Here is a 22,982-nt window from a genome sequence, read left to right on the forward strand (position 1 = left end):
ATTCCATTTCTTTTTCATTGTCCCTACAACAAATAGCTTAAGAACTTCCTACTGGTGTATTCTTTATGTTTACTCTGTGCCCTGTTGCAATAATATAGTCCAAATATAGGAGTGGTTTGCCCAGTGAGTTGTGCTGCTCAGGAGAGGTTTTCAGCCTTGGTTAGGAGCTCTTTGGGTTATTCACTCATGACAAAGCTCCCCTGCACCCCTGTAGCACACTGGATTATAGCATGACAGTTGTTGACTGCACATCCAAGTAAACTACAGAGATCTCTACATCGATTCAAAGTGGCCTCCTGCCTCCCGTCGGGTTTTTGCAATACTCTCTTCTCAGAGCACACAGCTCTCCCACTTCTCCAGTGGCTGCTGCTGACTGCAGCACTTGTCAGAGCCTCCTGCCGAAGTCAGCACCATGAAAGCTGTGTCTTGCAAGGAGTACCTGAGTGTATTTTTTTTTTGCAAACAGGTTTTTTTCAACCACAGAATGCAGGAGGATATTCAAAAAGCAGAGTGCTAACCTCACCACTTCTCCAAGCCTTTCAGGGGCAGGATCACCTCCCTTGACCTGCTGGTAATGCTCTTCCTAATTTTGAGCAAAAAGGAAAAGGGGTGCATTAGGAGGAAGGAAAAGTACGCATCAGAAAGCACACACAGATTGATCTCAAACAGTAGCTATGGAGCTTTTTCAGTTCTCTTCATATCTGGGGACAGAGAGACGAGCAAGCCTACACATGTCACCGTGTGCCCTGAATCCTGTTTTGGTGACTGTTTCCCTGCAGTTCCCTGTTGGTGGAGGATGCAGGAGTGCAGCCCATTCTGTCCTTTGGTTACTTCATGTTGCCTTTACCAGAAGGGAAAGTATGGCAGCTGGTGTGGGGTCAGTAGCTCTGACCGAGGAAGCTGTGACTGGTCCGGAGAGATGGTCCCAAAAGAGATCGTCTTCCCGAGGCCTGGTGTCTTCCCTCAGCTGCTGGCTAGGAAGCTGTCAGCTCTTTAGTGATTGTCAGCTCAGCTCTGCAGGGCAGCCTCCAGGCCAGACCAGGGAGAGAGACGAGAGTCCCGTGTAGCTGTTCCACACGAGGTAGCTTTATTAGTTCGGCGAAGGGGAGCCAGGGACGAGCATCTCTCTGCCCTCACAGGGGCAGGGGGCTAGCTTTATAGGGATACAGGGGATGGGTATCAGAGGGTAAGGTCCAGTGGGCTACAAAGGATCTGCATAGGGTCTCCCAGAGGATTCTGGGTCTGTCTTCTTCTCATCGTAACTGAAGAGTAGCTCCCTTTCCAGGGGAGTTCTGCTGGGAGGTTTAGGCACTCTCCTTATCTCAGCAGATGTTCCTCCAGGGTGGGGGCTAGGCATACCCCACAGGAAAGCATTATCTGCATGGTATGATACACCAGATAGGAACATAAGGAGGTTTTGTGCTTAAAAAGGACCATGTTGAAAGCAGAACGGCTAATGTTTGGCCTAACATCTGTATTTATTGGAGTGTTAAGCTTTACAAGAGACTGTGATTGTTAGTACTTGCCACACTACACTGTAGTTTGCATAGGCAAGTTGACACAGTCACCTATAACATAAAATAAATCTCTGCACAATCTAATTATTGAAGGTTAATTCATTTATTTATGAATGGCATGTCACAAGAAGTGAGATTTATGAAAAAGTCTGATTATTGGTTATTTCATCACTTTAAAATTATGTACTATCTATTTAATTAATTGGAAGGAGGGGCTTCAACAGACCTCTTGGATTTCATACAGCTAATTGTAGTGTAGTCCACAAAAGAATAGGGGTTGATGTGGAAAAAATCACCAGAAAATATTGCCTGAACGTCATGGCTAAGCTATGATAAATGCTGTTTACTTGAATTGAATTTCTCTCTTTTTCTTTTTTTTTTTTTTTTTTTGTAAATATCTTAATGCTCTGAGACATGTGATGTTGTTATTGGATCCTCAGATCAGAAAGTCGGAAGTTCTCACAAAAAAGGTCATGTTATGTTCCAGCTGGAGGCCTTTCTGAGTGATAATGCCATAACCATAGATGGAGTGTTACGAAATAGGCATTTAATAAAGGACCCAAGATTGAAGTACAAAATTCAGGGTAGATTTGTCTGTGCTCTTTTACTATTTCTACTGTATGATCTTAGAAGTCAAGCTATATGATCTCGAGCTGGGGAAGTACTGTAGAGGGGTACAGTACTTCCCAGAGTGCATATAGCAGCCTCTAAACCAAAATATTGCAGCAATAATAAATAAAATGGCATGGAATGCTGAGTAGTAATGTTCTGCATGTAATGTTGTTTAGGTGCAGCATGCCATGGAGATCTCACAGAGAAGCTGAAGCTACTGTATAAAATGCATGTTTTGCCTGGTAAGTAAATGATGTTAAAATAGCTCTTGTTTTGCTGAGAACAGGAATTTGGAGCAGAGTTGTTATGACTGGCTTTCCCAATTAAAAATTTAATTTGTGGGAATTATTGTAGCTGTTTATGCAGCAGTAAAATAAGAGAGCTTCTACTCTAACCAGACAGAGATTTGGAAAGTCTGAAAGCACCCTCACAGCCCTCAATTGCTTCCTCCACAAACATTTGTATGTCTCTTGCCTGTTAAGCTGGGATAGTGATATCCCCCAGGCATAAATCCAGTGTTCTTCGTTGTTGCCATAATGCACTCTATTTAAGAGTTTGAAAATTAAACTAGTTTGAAATGTTCCTGCATGTCCTGGCTCCTCATTTCTGTCCCCAGGCTTGCTTCTTGGTTTCCCCTCTGGGCTGGCAGAACTGTTTGCAGAGGGAAGCTCCAGATCGTTTCATAGATGTATTTTCCAGAGAGCTGTACAAACCTGGACTCAGCTAAGTGACAGAGGCAGTTAAGGGTGGAGAGGGGATGAAAACGCCTCAAAACAGTTTTGAAAATGCTATACTGGAACTGTGTCCTCTCTGGCTTGTCGCACACATGCCATAAAGAACCTACCGCGGTCCTCTCTGAACTTGCACTTTAAGAACGTTGCAACTGCTTGGGTAGTTTAATTCTTGTGCACATTTACATGCTCTGGTAAACATATCTAAAAACTTTGAGAGGACATTCACCTTTCTATGCTTTGAACATGCATCCCTGATTGCTCCCAGCTGGCTTTGCTTGGAGGTAAGCCTGAGTGATTAAGTAATTTAACTGGGAAAAAATACTTACAATACTTTTTAAAAATACTTAAATTTTTTTAAAAATTGAACTATTACAGAAAAGATCTATTCTTAAGAATGCAGCTTCTCATATTTGGGGACTGGTAAGCTCATACCAAATGATGACAGACTGTTTCCAGCTAGGAAAGAGTTCACACCCTGCTTAGGACACACTGAGCTGCACAGAAGAAAGTATTGGAAGTAGACATGGGAAGATGGGTAAGCAAGCCTCTGAAAGCAAACAACTCCATATGAGACAGTATTGGATGTTGGGAAGGAGACAATTCAGGTCCAGTTATTTATCTCCTGTGAGTTAAGAAGAGATGAATCCTAGCCCATCACACCCTCATACCTTTACTTCTAGAAATCAACATTCTAAATGTATTAATGGAAATCTTTCAGTTTTTAATTGAAGGGTGGAAATTTTAATGAAAGAATTTTACTGTGTTGCTTAGATCCATCCCCTGAGCAAGAAGAGCCAGACTCTGCTTTTGAAGCTACTCAGTACTTTTTTGAGGACATCACACCAGACTGTACACATGGTAGGCCTCTTTTGTCTCGGGTATGAGAAGATGAGGTGATGCATTTCAATCAACATGTCTTTTTAGGGAGCTACTTTTTAGCTGGATTAAACTTTGTTATCAAAGTATTCTCTGTAAAAAGAATTAAGAAGCATCTGTAGATGTGTTGATATCTTTAGAGGTGTGGGCATGTGTATACTAAGAATCCCACTGAATTGTGCATTGCTGAAGTGCTTTCAGAATAATGCCATCAGTGTGTTGTAGAAATAATTTTGTAGAGAATAAGAATAAATAGATTGGCTTTCAAGATGTGTTTGGATCAGAACTTAAAACATTCTAAAAAACTGAGAGCAAAAGATACATCAAAATGTAGCTCAGCAGTTTGAAATCTTATGTGCCCTAATGAGAGCCAGCATCTATTTGCTGCTGCTTTAAATGGTTCTCTCCTTCTTGAGATACTTGATGTGAAGTTTCTTTCTGATTCAAGAAAAATATAAACCATCCTTCATGTTATAAGTGGGAGGAAAGTTGTTTGAAGGTACAGATAAGACTTAATAGACTAGAAATGGCAATTTTAAGTCCTGAGAGGCAAAAGAAGATGCAATAGTATAATCACCAAACATGTATCATGCTAGGAGTTGTGTTGTATTAGCACAGGTTAATCATTGTACTTCACGAACTAAACCTAAGATTGTGCCAGCCTCAGTAGTGATATTATAAATTAAATTGAATTTGTGAGCAGGTATAAGAATAAGCAAAAATCATCATTTATTCCTATAATTTTTACTCTGCTTTTTTTGCAGTTTGTAAATATTTGTAAACATTTCATTATTTTGCACTGTACACATGAAAACAATGTGTGTATCTAAACGCACACTGATCTCTCTCTCCCCCTGCCCCTCCTCTTCCTAGTTGTTGGCCTAGACAGCAGGAACAAACATGGAGTAGATGATGGGTTTGTTACAGTGAGTCTGAAAACAGACAGAGGTATGCTTGGTGTCTCTGTGTGAGTTACATCTTTCATTTCATGTAAAGATGCTGCTTTTGAAAGTGAGGAATAAAAGTAATAATTTAAGGTTTCTTCATGGACTTTTTCCTCCATCTCTGGGTAATTTGTTGGCAATAGGCAAGAAGAGCTCACAAGAGAATCGAAATTACCTGAGAATGTGGAGCCAAGAGAATAAATCCAAAGCAAAAACCACAAAGGACTTGCCAAAGCTGAATCAGGTACTTCTGCTGACACTTACTTGTCATTAACTTTCAACTTTCTTCACATATATATAAATATTCAATGCATTAACACTGAGCAAAGGTGTTATTTTGAGCAGAGACTTTTTTACCGGACCAGCAGTTAGCTGATTGCAGAAGTTTACTGTTTACAAAATGCTGTAACTGGCATTCAGCTCCCAAAACATCCCAAAAATGAGATACTCACATATAGGTATGATAACATATTATTTTGATCTCTAGAAAAGGATGTGACACTGAATATCACGAGCCAGCTCTTAATATCTAATAAACATAACCTGAAAGAAGTATTTTATGTTTTGTAATTTGTAATGCCAGCCTCATTTCCCTTAGATCCACAGCTGCTAAGGAGGAGGGGACCCACTCAGATAGCTGTTTCCTCCAGAGCACATAGGGAAGGTTTATTCCCTGTAGAACAATGATTCTTACTTAAGGTAGCCCTGAGCAAATCTTCCTATTTAGTTCATCAGTTTTGAATTTCAAAAGACTTGTATCCAGCTAAGTTACTTCAGTCAGCTAAAGAGTGCTGCAGGTCTTCATTTTTCATTACTTCTCATCAGTTTTAGCAAACCCTTAGTTATACTTAGCATCATTGCTGCAAGAAAATTCACCAAAATGAGTGCGAGGTGTCTCACTGCTCACCCTCTGTTGCCCTCCTGTGGCTGCAGAGAATTATATTTGTTGGACAAAGCATCCAATAATTTATTCTAAATACCCTTGAGAAACACAACATATCTGACTGCTGAGTCATAGAAAATGCTTCCTAGACTGCACCTGGGTTATTTTGAATTTCTCTTTAGTCACATAAACTCTTGTGTCATGCCTCAATCCTAGACTTTTAAAACTGATTTGGAAGATGTCGGCATGATTTTTTCCTGCTCTTGTTAATGTTTCTTCCCCCTGTGTTTAGGGGCAGTTCATTGAGCTGTGCAAGACGATGTACAACATGTTCAGTGAAGACCCCAACGAGCAGGACCTGTACCATGCTACGGCTGCGGTAACGAGCTTGCTCCTGGAGATTGGGGAGGTTGGGAAGCTCTTCAGCGTGCAGCCCCCCAACGACACAGACAGCAGCAACAACTGCAGCAAAGCTATTCAGAGCGAGCTGTTCCAGAAGAAGGAGCACCAGCAGTACCCCCTGGAACAGCACAAGGCGTTCCGGGGCAGCCTCATGGCCAGCGAGGAGGAGGCCGCTTGCACTGACAGCGCCCTGGGCATGCAGATGGAAGACATTAAGCTGGAAGACTCTTCTCCCAGGGACAACGGAGCCTGTTCTTCCATGCTCATTTCTGATGACGACACAAAAGATGACAGTTCCATGTCCTCCTACTCGGTGCTGAGCGCAGGCTCACATGATGAGGAGAAGCTGCACTGTGAGGACATCGGGGAGGACACAGTTCTGGTGCGGAGCAACCACACCCCTGCCCTCCGCAGGAGTACAAGCATTGACAGGGACTGGGCCATCACCTTTGAACAGTTTTTAGCCTCCCTTCTGACTGAGCCAGCGCTGGTCAGGTACTTTGACAAGCCTGTGTCCATGATGGCTAGGATTACTAATGCTAAAAACATAAGGATGAGGGGTAAACCAATAACCTCGGCCAGTGACTATGAAATCTCTACTATGTCGGGATAAAAGGCAGTCGGTTTTTTTATTTTATTTTTTCTTTTTATTCTCTATTTATTAGTACCTGGCAGAGGCCCCGGTATTTTCAAAACCTAGTTGTTTTCACTAATGTGAAAATGTTGGGGTGCAAACTTAACTATCTTCAAGTATAATCACTCTTTCTGTGGGAAATGTGACACAAATGCAAATTTTATTCAAAATACAGAAAAAAAATAACGCTTGTCAGTGAAGTGTGTGTATTATTAATATTGCTGTCAGTGTATAATGGTAAAGATTAGTTCTTAATTTCTAAATGTAAACTTAATGCCAATATTTATGTGCATTTTTAAAATAGACATATATAGAGATCTGATGCTTGGGAAAAAAAATTAACAAAATGGGAAGAGCCTAAAATTTAAGGGGACGCTGTCAATCTGAAAAGGACCTCAGGTGAAAATAAGTTCCAGGCAACATCCTTGATGCCTAGTTTTATTTCATACAATTTTTTTCCAAAGAGGCTTTGAACGTATGCTTTGATTTTACTTTTTTGAATATATGAAAGACCACTTCAGTGACACCTGCCTGGCTCCTAACTTCCTCTGCCTGAGGACCGGTATGCTCAAGTAAAAGTGAGAAGTCCATCCCAACCTAGCTGCCACATCAGGCAAATGTGGATTAACGTGATGGTTTCTGCTCACTTGCCTTTCCCTGGGTTTAGCAGAGAGAAAGCCCTTTCCCAGCTGCGGCCACCAAAATCTCCAACATGAGATACAGCCCAGGGCTGTATTCCTAACCAATGGACTTGGAAGCTTTACTGGTGTTATCCAAAGACAGTGTATGCAGGTCCCGGAACAGATTGGTAGAGTCTCTTTTCAAAATTTGAAGTCTGTTTTTAAAAGCTTAAAAAAAAATTATATATATCTACTTCTAAGGCTGGATCTACAGTAAATATAGCTTAGTTCTTAAAAGTAACCTTTACCACCAACTTATTATATCCTTGTTAGATTAAGAAAATAAAAGCCTGTATTGCATACATCTTTATTTACTACAGTGTAAAGCAGCAGTAATGAAAAAAAAATCTCCAAGATAATGTAACTGAATGTTTAAATCTTACTGAGAACACTGTCACTTTATATGAAATGAATAATATCCTGTATTGACTTACTGAATAATATGTTAAAATGAAAACTGGAGCACCTGCACTTTGAATCCTTGCTTTTTTTATACAGATATCTGGGATTTTTTTTTAAATTTTGTTAGCTGTTTTTTAATTCGTATCTGTTTGTTTCAGGATCATGCCTACATGCCTAATCTTTATTTGCTGTTTTGAGAATATTTTCTGTAGAATACTGTTGATTTTTTTATACTCCTGTATAATACTGCATCCATGTAACTTGCAGATTTTTTTAGCACAAGCTATGTTTAATTATTTTATTTTAAAAGAATGCTTTTAAACTGTCAGATGAAGTGGTTTTTAACCACAAATAGGTAATGTGAACAAATAAAGTACACTGCACAGATTTGATTTTTAACTATTAAAGTCATGCTAGAGGGAAAATGAGGTGGTTGTGCTTTATTACACAGACAAATGTAAGTACATCTACCGGTAACAGTATGAAAAAGCAGTATAGTCTTTCTGCTGTGACAGAACATATCTATTAAATACTGATATTAACTTGAAGCCATGATCACCATTTTGGATACTATTACTTTGTTTTAATTTAAGATGCCAAGGCCAGAGTGGGGTGCTTTATTGTAATGCCTGGCAGCCGAATAAGCTGTCATGGAAGTCTTCAGCAGTAAGAATTAACATCCTTAAGTGGACTACTGACCTTTTTAAGTTTGCAGCTCTTTTAGGTGGTAAGGTGAATTTAAGCCTATCAGCAAGCTTACACACACCCCTAGAGACACACAGGACACAGCTCCAAAACATTTATCTTTGAAGGGCTTGTCAGCTTTGTTCCCATCCCACCTACAGGGCAGGGGATGCAACAGTTCACAAGAATTATTGTGCTGTTCCGGCTACTGTAACAAGACTTTACACAAGTGGATCTCTGGTGTAACATGAGCCAGTTGTCAAGGCAACTTCTTTCTGTTTCGCACTAGTAGCTTTCCTTACCTTGCTGATCACATCAGGAAAGCTCCCAAGTGTGAGCCTGGTCCTCTTTTAAGAATGGCATTGCTATAGGTAGCAGCCAGGTGAGCTGATCTGCTCCAGGTTTGTTTGGATGAGGCTGCTCACTTGATCAGGACCACCGTGCAGTTGCCTATTTGATGACAAGATCTGCTGTGCCCTATTCTTTAGTAGCTGTTTGGGAGCTGGTGAACAGAAAGCTACACAAGAATGCAACTGACCAGCATACAATGGTGTGAAACTTCTGGAAAAATGTGAATATTTTTAAAGGCTTATTGTATGTGCAGGTGTGCTACACAGAAAGTGAGTATGGCTTTAGAAATACCTCTGTCTTGTGCTTTATGTGCTTGGAGATACAGTCTCCTTATTCTGTGAATCGTACTGTTCAGTTGGGGCTGCTATTTTATAGAGCTTTTTTATATGTTATTTTATATAGAACTTTCACTACTAAAAAAAAAAAAAGAAAAAACTTGAGATTATTTCTTTATGGCTTTTCTTCCACCTTAGTCAGACGCTGTTAACACCTGGAAGTTCTGTGGCACTTACCTCCTTCATTGTAGCATCTTGCAGCTCCTGAGTTCTAGGTGTTAGAGCTGAGGGTTGAGACTTGCAAATGTTTGTGTTAGACAGATAAGAAGCTCATTATGTGACGTATTAAACCTACTGAAAAAATGACATCAAAACTGTTGTAAAGTGTAAAGCACTTCATGAGTTCTTACACAATGATGTTGGAGCTTCTGTTACAGTAGAAGTCAGGTGTTGTGTCATAAATTCAGATGGTGGAGGCTGGTGTGGGATATATCATCTGGCATGTGAGGAACTGTGGGAGAGAACGGGAGCAGCCTGAAAGTGGCTGGTCAGGCAAAGAGACTGTGCTTTTGCTTGGAAGGCTGTGCAGCCAGGTCTGGTACCTCCTGAGTACTCCACAAGCTTCTGGATCCCTCCTGTCAGAGGGCCTTCATTACTAATCTTTAATTTTGCAGCATCATAATGGAACTGTGGTAATTGGGTTTCTCAGCAGTAGGTGTGATACAGTAACTGACAAAAAAAGTCAGGAAGTTTTAATTCCATCAGAATACTTAGAGCAACACAACGAAGCTGCTGCATAAACACTAAATCTACAGCTTGCCTGACTGCAGAAGCAGTAGGTCAGAGAAGGCTCTCCCAGTGTATTAAAGGCAGGGAGAACAGCTCAACAAGTTTGGGTTGTATGTGCCGTGGTGAATCCTGGTGCTGCTGCTCTGCAAACTTCTGGCATCCCTGTGGTGCCCAGTCTGCTCCAGTTCTTGGTTATCCAGTACTAACAAGGGATGCTGTAGCTAGAAGACACCTTTTATCAGAAATTAGGTATTAACATAAAAAGTAGTTGATATGTTGTACCCATTTTTGTAAGAAACATGGACTAGTTGGGCTTAGAGTAAAACATTTTGAACAAATGAGACAAAGCTAGGAATTGTGTATGAGTTGGTAGGTCAGCTTAGACTATGGCAGAGTGTGCCATGGTATCCTGGCCTTTTGCTTGGTTAGAGTATGAGGTTCCAGTGTTCCTTCAAATTCTGGTGTCAATTCCTGGTGCTGAGGGAAAAGGCTGGTCTGTGACTAGAGCTCACCAGTTTAGGTGAGCAGAAGTGTTATGGTGAGAATGAAAGTGAAGTAGTTGTATCTATTATTGAGCCTTATCCTCTGGTTGGAAAGAACATTCCTTCTATGCTATTTCTGTTTCTTTCAACTGGAAGATAGTCTTGAGTCAAGTGTTATATAGTTCAAGCTGCAATTACGACTTTTAACATTGTGATTTAACTCCAGGCAGCCACAGAGCGCCAGGCATCCAGTCTCTCCCTCCCCCACTAGTGGGATCAGGGAGAGAATCAGAAGGGTAAAAGCCTAAAAACTCATGAGTTGAGATAAAGACAGATTCATAGGGAAAGCAAAAGCCACACACACAAGCAAAGCGAAACGGGAATGAATTCCCTGCTTCCCATGGGCAGGCAGGTGTTCAGGCATCTCCAGGAGAGCAGGGTCCCATCACACGTAACTTGGGAAGACAAACAGCATCACTCCAAATGTGTCCCCTTTCATCCTTCTTTCCCTTTACTTTAAATACTGAGTGTGATGTCACATGGTCTGGAATATCCCTTTGGTCAGTTGGGGTCACCTGTCCTGGCTGTGTCTCCTCCCACCCTCCCAGGCAACCCCAACTTCATCACCAGTGCGGCAGCATGAAAAGCAGAAAAGGCCTTGGCTCTGTGTAAGCCCTGCTCAGCAATAACAAAAACATCTCTGTATCATCAACCCTGTGTTCAGCACAAATCCAAAACACAGCCCCATAGCAGCCCCAGGAAGGAAATTAACTCTACCCCAGCCAAAAGTGCCACGGTTTAAAATGTTAATTTATTCAATAGCAAAACCAGAAATTGGCCCGACAGCAAATAGTAAAAAAACAAAAATGTGGCAGTGAACATCACACTGGAAAATGGCTAACTAATAGAAAACTGGGACATGTGCTGATAGCAGCACCATTGCTGTGCAAGAGTGGCTTAGAGCTTGGAATACAAGCTGTGAAATACAGCTTAGTCAGTCTTAACTGCAGTGCAAGGTGTTCCTGATAAATGGTGGCAGATATCTCTAAGAATGTCACTTCAGAAGACAATTAAGTTCTGGTTCTTCTCTTTCCTGTAGTACTCAGTATCTCAGTTTAGATTTCCTGAGTAGCTGCTTGCTCATCCCATTTTCTAAAATAACACATTTGCGTAACTGATCAACTCAACATTTGGAGTTTGGAGGACTGGGATGTTCCTGTAGTGGCAGGGCCTGTTCTGTGCTTCTGTAGAAATAAAAAATTGCTCCAGGTAAGATCTTGTAATTCTCATGAAATGGCACTTCGGTACATTAATAGGAGCATTTGTTCTCCAGAATTCAAGAGGAGAAACAAAGGCTGCCTGAGAGAGACAAATAAGCTAAAAAACCCCAAGCAAATTATTTAACATAGCTTGTATGAAGGCATGCCAGAAGATACAGTCTGAAAAAAAACAACAAACCATCAACACATGAGGGTTTCTCTTTCTTTTTCCAGAGGTGTTCTCCAGCTTTCAAATTTTGTTCTTCCTGAACAAAAACACTCACATTTTGAGTTGCCTCAGAGAGTTAACTTCCAGGTCCTTCAAACAAAATTACTGGTGTGGGGTTTTGGGGGGTTTTGGTTCCGTTTGGTTGTGGGGTTTTTGTGTGGTGGAGTTGGGTTTGGTTTTTTTGGGGTTTTTTTTTTTTTTTTTGGTGCTAGTTTGTTTTTTTTTTTTAAGCTTAAGCCAGAGCTTCTTTTCAAGTGAGAATTTTAAAAGCAACTGAAATGAAGCAGTAATAAACTTCTACCACTTGCAGCAGAGTATGGTAGCCCATCTGCATAACAGGCTCAAGAACTGTAGACCTCTAAGCAAGCTGGAGGCAAGTGGGGAGGACGGGAGGAAGAAAAAAGGTAGGATAAAGCTTTCACTCATATCCCAGTGCAGGTGCATGAAACTGAAAATTGTTACATTTTCTAGCAGGCCAAAGACACGACTGTTGTCAATATTTTGGAATAACCCGTTCTTTATTTGCTACCATTGTAAACGTCTCTATTACACAGACATCACGGTTTACATTATTGCTTTTATATTGTGGTAACCAGGAATTCCTATTAGTATGCAGCTATCTAAGCACAGTGTCATAAGAAACTGCCCACAAGTTGTCTTGGGCTGGGCTGTTCTTAATTCCCTAGAGAAAGACAGTATCTAGACTGGCACAAGAAACAACCAGTCCAAAGATGGGTCACCATGGTACTACAGCAACACAAACAAGAATGACAGAAGGAAACCACGGGTTACATCACCACACAGCACTAGCAGTATTGTCAAGAATACTGACTGCTCAACTCCCACCTACCTAAATACAAACTTTTTCGTCATCATTCCTAAAACAAGGCTAAGTAACTTTTTGGTGAAATTTTATTTAAACTAGGATGGAAAATTTGGAAAACCAATAGGGCTGTGTGTGTGCATTTAATTTTTGTTTGCATTTTTGTTTTGTTTTTCAAAGACTGAAAGTCCAAAACTCTTTATCTGAGGTGTTTAAATTGACCCCTTTTACTATTGCCCATTAGGACAAAATGCCCTATTCTTTACATGGCTTTATCAGATGACAGAAGCACAACCAGTTTAAAAACATTGTTTCTTTCTTCCTCAGTAGCATTGTCTTCAGATGGCTTTCCAATCAAATTAGTTACTTCTGAAACAATGTGTTTACTTAGTGAAAGACTAGATTTTACAATTGCTTGTGGTAAACTTCCGCTTATCTTCTGCTTATCTTCATCCCTATGAGCATCTTTGTTCACAGAGTGGCACCATGTTTCAAGCATACACTAACAAACTATCTTTTATTGTTTAAACAGTTGCTACAGGAACAACAACAAATTAAGAGAACCACCTTGTCTCCAGTTTTAATTTTTTTTCTTAAAATACTATTGCATACAAGCTTTCACATAGTGAATGTTCTAAAGAGGCAGCAAGTTAGAAAACTAACAGCACTTGCAAGTTCTAGTAAGATATGTACTTAAAACATGATGGTTATAAATAACAATTTACTGAGCTTTTAAGACCCTTAGAATAACCTGTGAGCAACAAGTTCTGATGTTTAAAGATTATATCAACTTGCAGAAAAGCGTCCTACCTCCATTTCCAGTCTTTCATAACCTTAGGATTGTCACCCTACAACGGTTAGCATAAAATACCACTGACTAGTAAAGCCTTGTTCTTGCCTTCTCTAAACACAATTTTACCTTTTTCAATACATTTTCTAACTACTACCATAATACAATTAACCTACCACTGGTGCAAACAGGGACACCCAGTACTAGTCTACATATAGTGAGTGACTCCTAGACAGAATTACTGGGCTAGTTGATCATACAAAACCACATGCAAATTCTAATGATTTCCTGGGAAGGTGCACTGGAGCCTAACATAAACATTCACCTTAATTACTACATGCAAACTAATGTATTCCCATATGTCTCACTCATCTGATGATGGTTGCATTTACTTTTTCTCCTCATGTACTGCCACAGTTTACTTCCAGATCACCTATTGATTTAAGAAGAAAAAAACTAGCAAAGATGCATCTTATTAAAAGCATGAACTACATTTGACACTAAAACATCTCAGGTGTGTGATAGGAATACTGAAACTCTATGGTTGGGCTTTAGAAGCCTCAGCAATAGTTAAATGTCAGTCTCCCTGTGAACAAGGAGTCCAGTGAAAGTTTCAATGCTGAAAATACATGGGTGCAGATTTTTTTTGCAACTGTTGCAAAAAAAAAAAAAAAAAGCTTGCAGACAGCTCAGATGTGCCTTTAGAGATGGCTCAAACAATCTTGTAACTAGCTGGCAGGCAGTAGATGGAAACAAATAGGATCTCCTTTGCTGGCTGCTGCCAAACATAATTGGGGTCACTTCTGAAATTCAAAATGTCAGTCTCATGTTGCTTGCAAAGGAGATCTACAAACAGTAGAGAAAGTTATTAATGGAGACAAACCCAAGAGAAGCTGGGGCTAGAAAATAACCACTTGGGCCACTGGGAAGAGTCCACTTTCCACTTCCTTCCTTCCTTGGATTTGTGGCATGTCCAGTATCTGCAAGGCTCAGAGAAACAGAGCTCCACCACAGGACCTGAATCCCAGAATGCTCTCCATGGACCTCAGCTCTTCACTGGTGAGAATGCCAGGATCCAAGTACAGGGGAGTAGCAAAAGAACTGGGCTTCCCATTGCCAGATTGTATCTAATCTGGCCAGTTCAGCTGCTCAGTTTACAAGTCAGGGCAAACCATAAATATTCTCCCTATGACCATCTTCACAGTGGGTTTTTTTGGGTTTTGGGGGTTTTTTTATGTTGGTAGAACAGCATCAACCCAACACAGGTGAGACTGACCCCTTCCCCACCCTGCACGCATCCAACTTGTTTGACTCTTGTCTGTACCTAAGGAATCATAAAAAGAAAAGAGAACTGTGTTACCCCATATACGTGTACTGTGTACCCTGATCAGGGGCTTCCCCACAAGCAAGAGATCCCCAGCATTTAATGGATCAAGAGCACAAGGGTGGATGCAGTGCAACAAGTCACTATTTACATAAAACAGACTCACAGAATTACTGGGGTGGGAAGGCACCTCTGGGGATCCCCAAGTCCCATCCCCTGCCTAAAGCAGGGTCCCTAAAAGGAGGCTGCTTAGGGCCATGTCCAAGTGGGTTTTGATGATCTCTAAGAAATTCGTATTATAATAATATTACATATTATTTTTCATACTTATGTAGTGTAATAACACTCATTACAAAAAGGGGGTTGTCTTTTTTTTTTTTTTCCTTCTCATGCTTGCATTTACTGTGTTCAATGCTTATATTCTTCAGGAATCTCTTCTGGAGAACTCGTTGACTAGAAATTAACTAGTTTACCTGAGATGATTAAAAAAAAATATGAAAGCTTGTATTAGCTTACAAATTTTGTGCCACTGTAAGCTATTTAGGTATATGGTGAAAAAAATCTTTCTGAAATTACTCAAGTTTCTAAGGCTGTGATCTAGCTAGAAGAATCAAAATAAAAAGCTGATTGAAAACTGCAGAAGGCACTTATTTAATAGAGGGTCTTAGAAAACAAAGTGATGGTCATACCAAATCCATTTAAAGTTGCTCTAAGCAATAATTAGTCACAATACAGGCATGAATTTCTATTTACTAGATTGTCTGAGGATGGCACGACTAAGGAACACATCAAATTTGCATCCCTTCCATGGAAAATACATCTTTTTTAGACTTGTACTCAGATGTGAATTCATTTTTACAAAATAAGGATTGTGGCTGCAATAAAGGTTTTTCTTTAAACTTTATAAAAGGGCTAAACTAGATCTGTTGTACCTCCCACTAAGAATACCCCCTTAGCTGCTAAAAGAAAGGGCTGACAACAGATACTGAGTCAATCATGCTCAGCACTTGAAGTCAGATTAGAAAGAATCAAAAGTTTTTACAGTAGGAATACTTTTAGGAAGAGTAGCTTTAGCCTGAGGATCTTATCCTCATGCTGATGATACGTGGTTCTTTTTGTTTGTTTGCAAACTAAACTTCTTCCAAGCATAGGAATTGGCTGGTACAAATCCACAGATAAACTTCCTTATCCAGAAGTCATTTCTAGTAAGTACATCAGTACGCTGATGGATTAAGCCTCTTCTCCAAAATTATAAACAAATAATATGTCCCCTTTGAGGACCTCTTAATTACAAAGAAATTCAACATTGTTGAGTGAACAATCAATGACATATATAGGAACAAGAACACAAAAAATCTAAAACCACAATAATTTCAACTAAAAACTGAACTTCAACTATTACATTAAAAGGTTGGAATTTAAATTCAAAGTTGAAAAGTTGAACTTAAACTGTCTTTTAAAAGACCATTAATAGTCAAACCTATTCATAGAAAATATGATGCAGCATAAATACCTGCTCAATTTCCCTGCACCAAGAAGTATAAAATAAAATTTAAAAGTAAGCAATCCAGAGATTCTTCAGATTTGTGGGTTGTTTTTTTTGTTAGTTTGTTGGTTGGGTTATGTTTCACTTTCTTTTCAAAAAGCTGCCCTTTGGAGAATAGCATAAAAATACCTGTAAACAGAGGTTGATTGTCCAAGCTTTCTTAACTGAATTTTGCTAATTTTCCTTTTTTTAATCTAAAAAAAAAGTTCTATTGTTAGACAGTTTTTGGTGAAACACAAGACTTCCATCCAAATGCATCACTCGATTTTTGATACAGAACCTCATATACTGCAGAGGAATTAAGGTTTCTTTGTATCTTGTAAGGTCAGTACCACATTGCAATTCAGTAGAAGTCCCTTAATTTTTTCATGGAATTTCTCTCTGTACTGGTTGAAGTGCATAATGCTTTCTGGTTCCTCTTCAAACCAGAACTTGTCAAACTCATAAACTAGATAACCTGTGAAGAAAATAAAATACAGATCTGCAAAAATGACCTCCAAAATTTCATGCCTTGATCTAGCCAGTCCTAGAGTGGTCCTTGAGATTCTCTCCAACCCCTTAAAACAAGGACTGTCCCACCCTGATCTACAGCAAGCTTTTGGATGCTTGCTGAATAAATATTGAGTTTTCAGACTGGAGTCTCTAAAATATAGAATGCCACAGAAATTATCCTTAAACATAATTTCTGCAGCACAATGTTTAAGCAGCAGGTGCATTTCCAATACCTGATGCAGAAGACAAACAGCTTCCTCTGGCTAATGAGAAAAGAGTGGAAATGCACTCCAAAGAGCCCAAACTCTAAGTTGCAGCCTACGCTGAGTAGTCTGTTCTAGAGAAGCTACAGATACTTACAGTAAAACTGATGGAAGTGCTCCATCTGTGGCAACCCAGAGACCATGTTGTAGAGATGAGCCTTTAAAGCACCATTCTTGAGCAAGCTGTATGCCATCTCTGTCAGATTGATCCCAACTATGGCATAGGAGTATCTGCAACACAAATCATGGTTTTACCTTATGGATTGAAAGACATAAAAGCTTCCCTGGCACACTCTGCTTTAGGACAGCTGTGAGAGTCAAAATTTTTCCTGTAATACTTGTTGATGAGGTGATTCCAGTCTACAGACCATTCCCTAGTGCATCCAACGATGTAAAAGTTATTGTAATACTGAGATGGTAAGGCTAATCAACATTGACTTCAACTTGTTCATTTGAAATCCTTAGATCTGCTGGAATATTAAAAACTGGAAGTGAAAAACATTGTTGAAGTATAAATGGAATGGCTATTTCAACCTCTTGTTTGAGCTGAAAGAATCTGGTTTTCTGTTACATGGTATAAAAAGTATAATAGAAATTCCTAAACAACAGTTAAAGTGTTTGTGGAGGAAGGAAAAGTAAAAATTAATTAATTTGTGCCAATTATATAGTTACGTAATTGAGCAAAAAGTTTCACATATCCTGTTCATGACAGAGTTGCACAGGGTAATGTTATTTACAATCAAAGTCATGAAGGGCTCCTGCTATTTGGTAGGTCATCAAGTTAACTAGGGACTAGATGGATCAGATTATTTTATCTGACTGATTTGAGATTGTATTTCCCTGTAAAATTAGCTAAATGTTCAAATATGCAAAGTTTTCGAAAACAAATTTAAAGCTGAACAACAACAAAACACCTGTTTGTAAATACCTAGTACAGAGCAGGAACCTAGCAAAAAAAAAAAAAAGGACCTTATGAGGTAACCTATACTATCCCAACACAGGATCAGTAAGAAGGTGAAAAAGAAGTATGAATTTCTAAATCTAATCTAAGTCTATTACAAATAAAACTAACTATAATGTTAAAGGTGTTCACTGTGTTAAATAAAGATGATATTTTGCAACATTTTTGTCCCAACAAATCCATTCTGAAAAAAAAAAAAAAAAAAAAGCTGCACTTAGTTCCCAGCTAGAAATTGCTTTCTGTGGTTGGTTTCTCCCACCTATTTTGACCCTTTTTTCATTCTTTAATGGAAAAAACTCACGTATATTTTCCTCTTTACTTTCTGGACACATATTTAGCAGTCTTCACATGAGTTCTTACATAGAAGACCAGAAAAAATCCTAGAGTGACTTACCCCAGCTTTGGGTGATTTGATCGAGAAAGGATCTGACGAGCTTCATTGGTGTAATGCTTACTAAAATACCTGGCAGTGTAAAATATTATTTTAAATTCATGAAAAAAAAAATACTGTGTTCAACATTAAAATCTGTAGCTTTAAACTAAAGGTGAAAACTAGCCTGTAACTGAAAAATAGCACAAAATGAAAACCAAGGAAAAGGTAGAAAATTAAATTATATTCAGCATGAACTAATACTGTAAAAAAAAAAATCATTGTGATCTGAACATCAAATATGAAGTTCAACCTAGTCCAAAAATTATCTTAGCAAAGATATGTAAACTTGTCTATTTTTCATTACAGTAGGCATTTTTACATTCAGGAATTTTTAAAGCTTTTGACAAGTTAGGTACAACCTACTAACGCTATCATATGGCAACAAAAAAATAACCTGTCCTGGGCAAATTTCTGTCCCTTCCCTCACTTCTTGTCCTTACCCAACCACACCACGTTTACAATGTGCAGCCACTAGAGATGCTGAACATACTGCTTTCTATTTGCTTCTATTCAGTTTTTATTAGAAATATCATTAACTAGAGAAAATACAGATAATGAAAATTAGTTACAAAGGAATGAAATACTTCTTTTCACTTACACCAGATTCACTAAGCCCAGCAGCCCCATTCCTCTGAAGTCTGTTTTGGGATCATCACCTTGGAAGCCGATGTCACACCACTGTTTGCTGATTCTGGCCTTCAGATTCTCGTAAGGCATCAGCAAATTCCAGAGCTGCACAAATATACTTCCATGTTATGCTGCTCAAGTATTCCAAGTCACATAACTCAGAACACTTGCTGCTGCACACTAGAAACCATTCACCAAGGAACAGGATACAATGTGCATGCTGCTCTTCTCTTAGTAGCAATCTGGAGTCTGCTACAATGTCTCATTTCAGCAGTTATGAAAGTTATTACATTTAACATTAATTGTGGTAATTTCCCTTCACAGACAAAGATGCTGTATGAATACCAAAGAAACAAAGACTTGTTTCACCTCAGAAATTAATTTCTGCATCATTTTGTAATAGGACAGTTATAAACTGAAATACAAATTCTCAATGAATACTTATTTAACCTGTCAGGGTTGGGGTTTCCATAGCAAGTTGAGATAATTATGAAGTGCTAAGAAAATAGTTAAGTAGTTTTTATCTTCCAGCATCAAACTATCTTCCTTGACATTGACTGGGATGCAATAATAAGAAAAAATTAGTGTCTTCTTTTAATTTAGTAACTAGTGGTTTACAAAGTTAGATGTATCCATAAGGTTAAGTATCTTTTTAGCAGTGATTCTTCAGTGACCCATAACAAACCTGTTTTGCTACTTAGATGTGTTATGTCTAATTTCACACAAAATAATTCCATTGCAAGTAACTCTAGTTTACCTTTTTTTTTTTTTTTTTGGCTTGAGGTTTTATTTTAGTGTGTCGGTTCTATAATGGCTTTGTAGTTTGTAAGTAGAAAAGAGCTTTAAATAGATCAGCTGGTAAGAATGCTACCAGTAAGTTCATGCAATGTATTGGACTTGGAGGGGGAAAAAAAAAACAAACAGCATTTGTATTTAAAAAATTATTTCACCTCAATTAACTGTTCCTCGTGTTCTTCATTTTCTGAATCATATGGGACCTTCCTCAGGTTTTCCACATTCAAATACAGTTTTTTATAACCTGATATCTGCAGTAAGGATATATGCAAATTTGTCTTAAACCTGAAATAACAACAAAACACCATAGAGAAGTTTTTAAATAGGCCTACTTAGCCATAAATTCTTGCTGAATTACCAGATAAGACCTTTCTTATGTTAATGCAATGTAAACACCAGAACTAGGAAGTGCGTATCTTTCAAACTACAGCATACTGGTTAGGTACACTATCACATGGATCTTACATACTTTAAGTATCTTTAGCTGATTCCTGTGCTGCAGTCAGACTCTATTACCCTATATTACAGAAGAAAAAAAATAAGCTAAAATCTGTTATGACGTAAGAAAACTCTATATATCATCCTGACCCCTGTACCTCCACCTACCCCCAAACTTTTTGTAAGTCTTACATTCAAACTTTGTAAGAAATACTTACAGTTTCAAAGAAGAATTTCATTAGACTTTAAAATTTTGGTTATTCCGTCACTCACTAATTACTTATGCAGATGAATGCAAATATTAATCAGGCATCACTATACTCTCTCAAATATCTCTAAGGAATTACATAGTTCTTGTAATCAACCTACGCAATAATCATACTAGCTAGAAATATGGAGTAACAGAAGGGACTCGCAAAACAGAGATACAGTAATCCCAAATCCACATCAATTACAACTTTGCAACTCATTTTCTAGAACTGATGAGGACATAACCACATCTTATTTTCAGATTTCATTCTGAATACCTGTGTTGAATGGCCTAACTATTGCATCAGGTTAAGCAACTGGAAGAACATGCTAAGCAGTGAGAACAGAGAGAGGTTTCCAAACACACCCTGTATCCTTCTGTTCAATCTTCTTTTCTTTCATTATATCTCTGACACACTTCTCCACTTCAGCTTCTTCAACATGTACAGCATTTCTTAAAACCTAGGAAGTTAATACAGTATATGACTTAATGAGGAATGAAGACATCATCTACTTTATTATTATTGCTCAGCTTCTGTATATCTGTTGTGTGTATTATTTACTATAAGAAGGGTCAATTTAAGGTAATTGCTTACAATACACTGGCTCAAATTGCATATAAGAGATCTGCAATAATTGCATAAAAGCATAATTTGTAACTTTGTTAGGCTGTAAACAACAATGTTTACATAGGAGTTGCATAAAGAATAAATACAGAGCTGGAGAGTTGCTTGGTCTAGATTCTTGTTTGCTTTCAACTGCTGAATTGAAATATGTTCTTCCTAGTCCAACTGGAACAAGTGCAGCCAAGGTAAAAAGGCTTCAGAATTAGGAGACAGGTAGCTAACAAAGCTGAGATTTCAATGAAAGAAACATTTGAAGGGACATGGGACTGCTTTTGAGAAACCTTAAATAAACCTAGCATACAGAACACAAAATTCCAAGTTTTCTCCTCTCTGCCCTTTATTCTTCTTCAGTTCTCCACTCTCAAGAAGTAAATGCATGTGTTATTTTTCTGGGATCTGTCTCTGAAAAAAGGTTTTATTACAGTTTCATCTCTAGTATCTCTTACCTTATTTTTTGATGACTCCAGTGAATGTTCTGCAATATGGAAAAAAAGTAGATGCCACAGTTAAAGTGAACTATTTTAAATAACTGACAATAAGTCTTCCTGCAGTATATAAGTATTATAAAACTTTACATCCCTTTTATACATATAATAAAAAATTACTCAATCTTAAAATGAACATGTTGTCAGGTAACAGAATGTCTTAATTTACACAAATTTTTTTATAACTCTTCAGTACAATGCTGAAAGTAGATTAGGATTTTTTAAAGCATCAATTACAGGTACAAAACCAAGACAAATTTGAAAAGGTGTCAGGAGAGAAGTATGTCAATTGATGTTTTCCTGTTCTCAGAAATTATTTCGTATTTATTACTGAAGAATAAGGAAGTACAGTCACTTCCGCAAGTTATTCTAAAACCACAAAAATGTTCAGTAGTTTCTTCAATTGCTATTTTAGATCAAAATTCTGCATCAAGCAGAATTGTAAGTTAAATCACTCTTCCTCCCTCACCTCCAAAAAATGCATTTATGTCTATCCAGTGTGAATTTTTTTTAGTAAAGGAAGGTAAAAACATGTACACAAAGTAATGAGAAGACTCTAGGGGAAAAGGTATGATTTCTGATTCACTTTTTGATGACACTGGAATTTCCTTAGCAAGCAGACAAGGAAGCTAGCTCTGGCGTTGATTTAGAATTCTCATAGGATAGCTGGGATGAAAGGAAGAGTGACAATTCTGGGGATGCACACCAGGTACTGGTTTCCAGCTACTGGAAAGCAGGAGGCTCAGGGGGGACACGATGGCTCCCTACAACCGCTGGAAAGGAGGCTGTGGATAGGCGGGGTTCAGTCCCTTCTCCCAGGTAACAGTGACAGGAGAGGAAACGTCCTCAGGTTGTGCCAGGGGAAATTTAGGTTGGATATTAGGGAAAGTGTCATCACCGAAAGGGTTATCAAGCACTGAACAGGCTGCCCAGGGCAGTAGTTGAGTAACCACCATTCCCGGAGAGATTTAAAAGATGTGGCAGTAGGAGACATGGTTTAGTGGTGGGCTTGGCAGTGCTGGGTTACTGGCTGGAATCGATGATCTTGGAGGTCTTTTCCACGCTAAATGATCCTGTGACTCTGCTGCTCCACACGACGCTTCCGAGGCAATCTCGCGGCCCCTGCCTGCCCCGGCCCCTCCATTACCTATGCTCAGCGTCCGCCGCGCGCCCGCCTCCGCGCCGCCCAGGACGCGCTGCAGCTCGCACTTCCCCGTCAGCAGCCGCAGGATCCACTTCAGCCAGAACCGAAAGTAGTTGCTGTACAGGAACCCCCAGATGTGCGCCCACATCTTCCGCGGGCGGCGGCCCCGCGCCGGCGGGGCCCGAACCCGGCCCGGCCCTGGGCGCTGCGTTCGGCCCGCCCCACCCGCACCC

At 39.2% G+C, this 22,982-nt stretch overlaps 2 protein-coding genes across 5 annotated transcripts in view; one reads left to right on the plus strand and one right to left on the minus strand.

Moving 5' to 3' along the window:
- Positions 1–8,109, plus strand: part of TBC1D9 (TBC1 domain family member 9) — a 48,461-nt gene extending 40,352 nt beyond the window's left edge. For both annotated transcript variants that reach the window (XM_042051930.1, XM_042051931.1), the window contains exons 17-21: positions 2,306–2,371; positions 3,635–3,721; positions 4,613–4,687; positions 4,827–4,927; positions 5,859–8,109. In XM_042051930.1, coding sequence (XP_041907864.1) covers positions 2,306–2,371; positions 3,635–3,721; positions 4,613–4,687; positions 4,827–4,927; positions 5,859–6,581 — 1,052 coding nt within the window. In that variant the 3' untranslated portion in view covers positions 6,582–8,109. The remainder of the gene's footprint in view (positions 1–2,305; positions 2,372–3,634; positions 3,722–4,612; positions 4,688–4,826; positions 4,928–5,858) is intronic.
- Positions 8,110–11,371: 3,262 nt separating this feature from the next.
- Positions 11,372–22,971, minus strand: ELMOD2 (ELMO domain containing 2). 3 transcript variants are annotated; one of them, XM_042051934.1, is made up of 8 exons: positions 22,753–22,971; positions 21,567–21,595; positions 20,862–20,956; positions 19,963–20,092; positions 18,984–19,117; positions 18,347–18,415; positions 17,089–17,222; positions 11,372–11,509 (listed from the first exon to the last, which is right to left on the minus strand). In XM_042051934.1, coding segments are annotated over exons 1-8 (738 nt in total). In that variant the 5' UTR covers positions 22,898–22,971; the 3' UTR covers positions 11,372–11,507. The 3 variants fall into 3 exon arrangements, with proteins under 3 accessions (XP_041907868.1, XP_041907867.1, XP_041907866.1); XM_042051933.1 differs by lacking the exon at positions 11,372–11,509 and adding an exon at positions 12,251–16,693 and having other exon boundaries at positions 22,819–22,971; XM_042051932.1 differs by lacking the exon at positions 11,372–11,509 and adding an exon at positions 12,251–16,693.
- Positions 22,972–22,982: the final 11 nt, after the last annotated feature.

This window comes from Corvus kubaryi, unplaced genomic scaffold (genome assembly GCF_017639235.1).
Source record: "Corvus kubaryi isolate FWS band 111438036 unplaced genomic scaffold, C.kubaryi_AGA036_p1.0 77, whole genome shotgun sequence".
Classification (NCBI taxonomy): domain Eukaryota; kingdom Metazoa; phylum Chordata; class Aves; order Passeriformes; family Corvidae; genus Corvus; species Corvus kubaryi.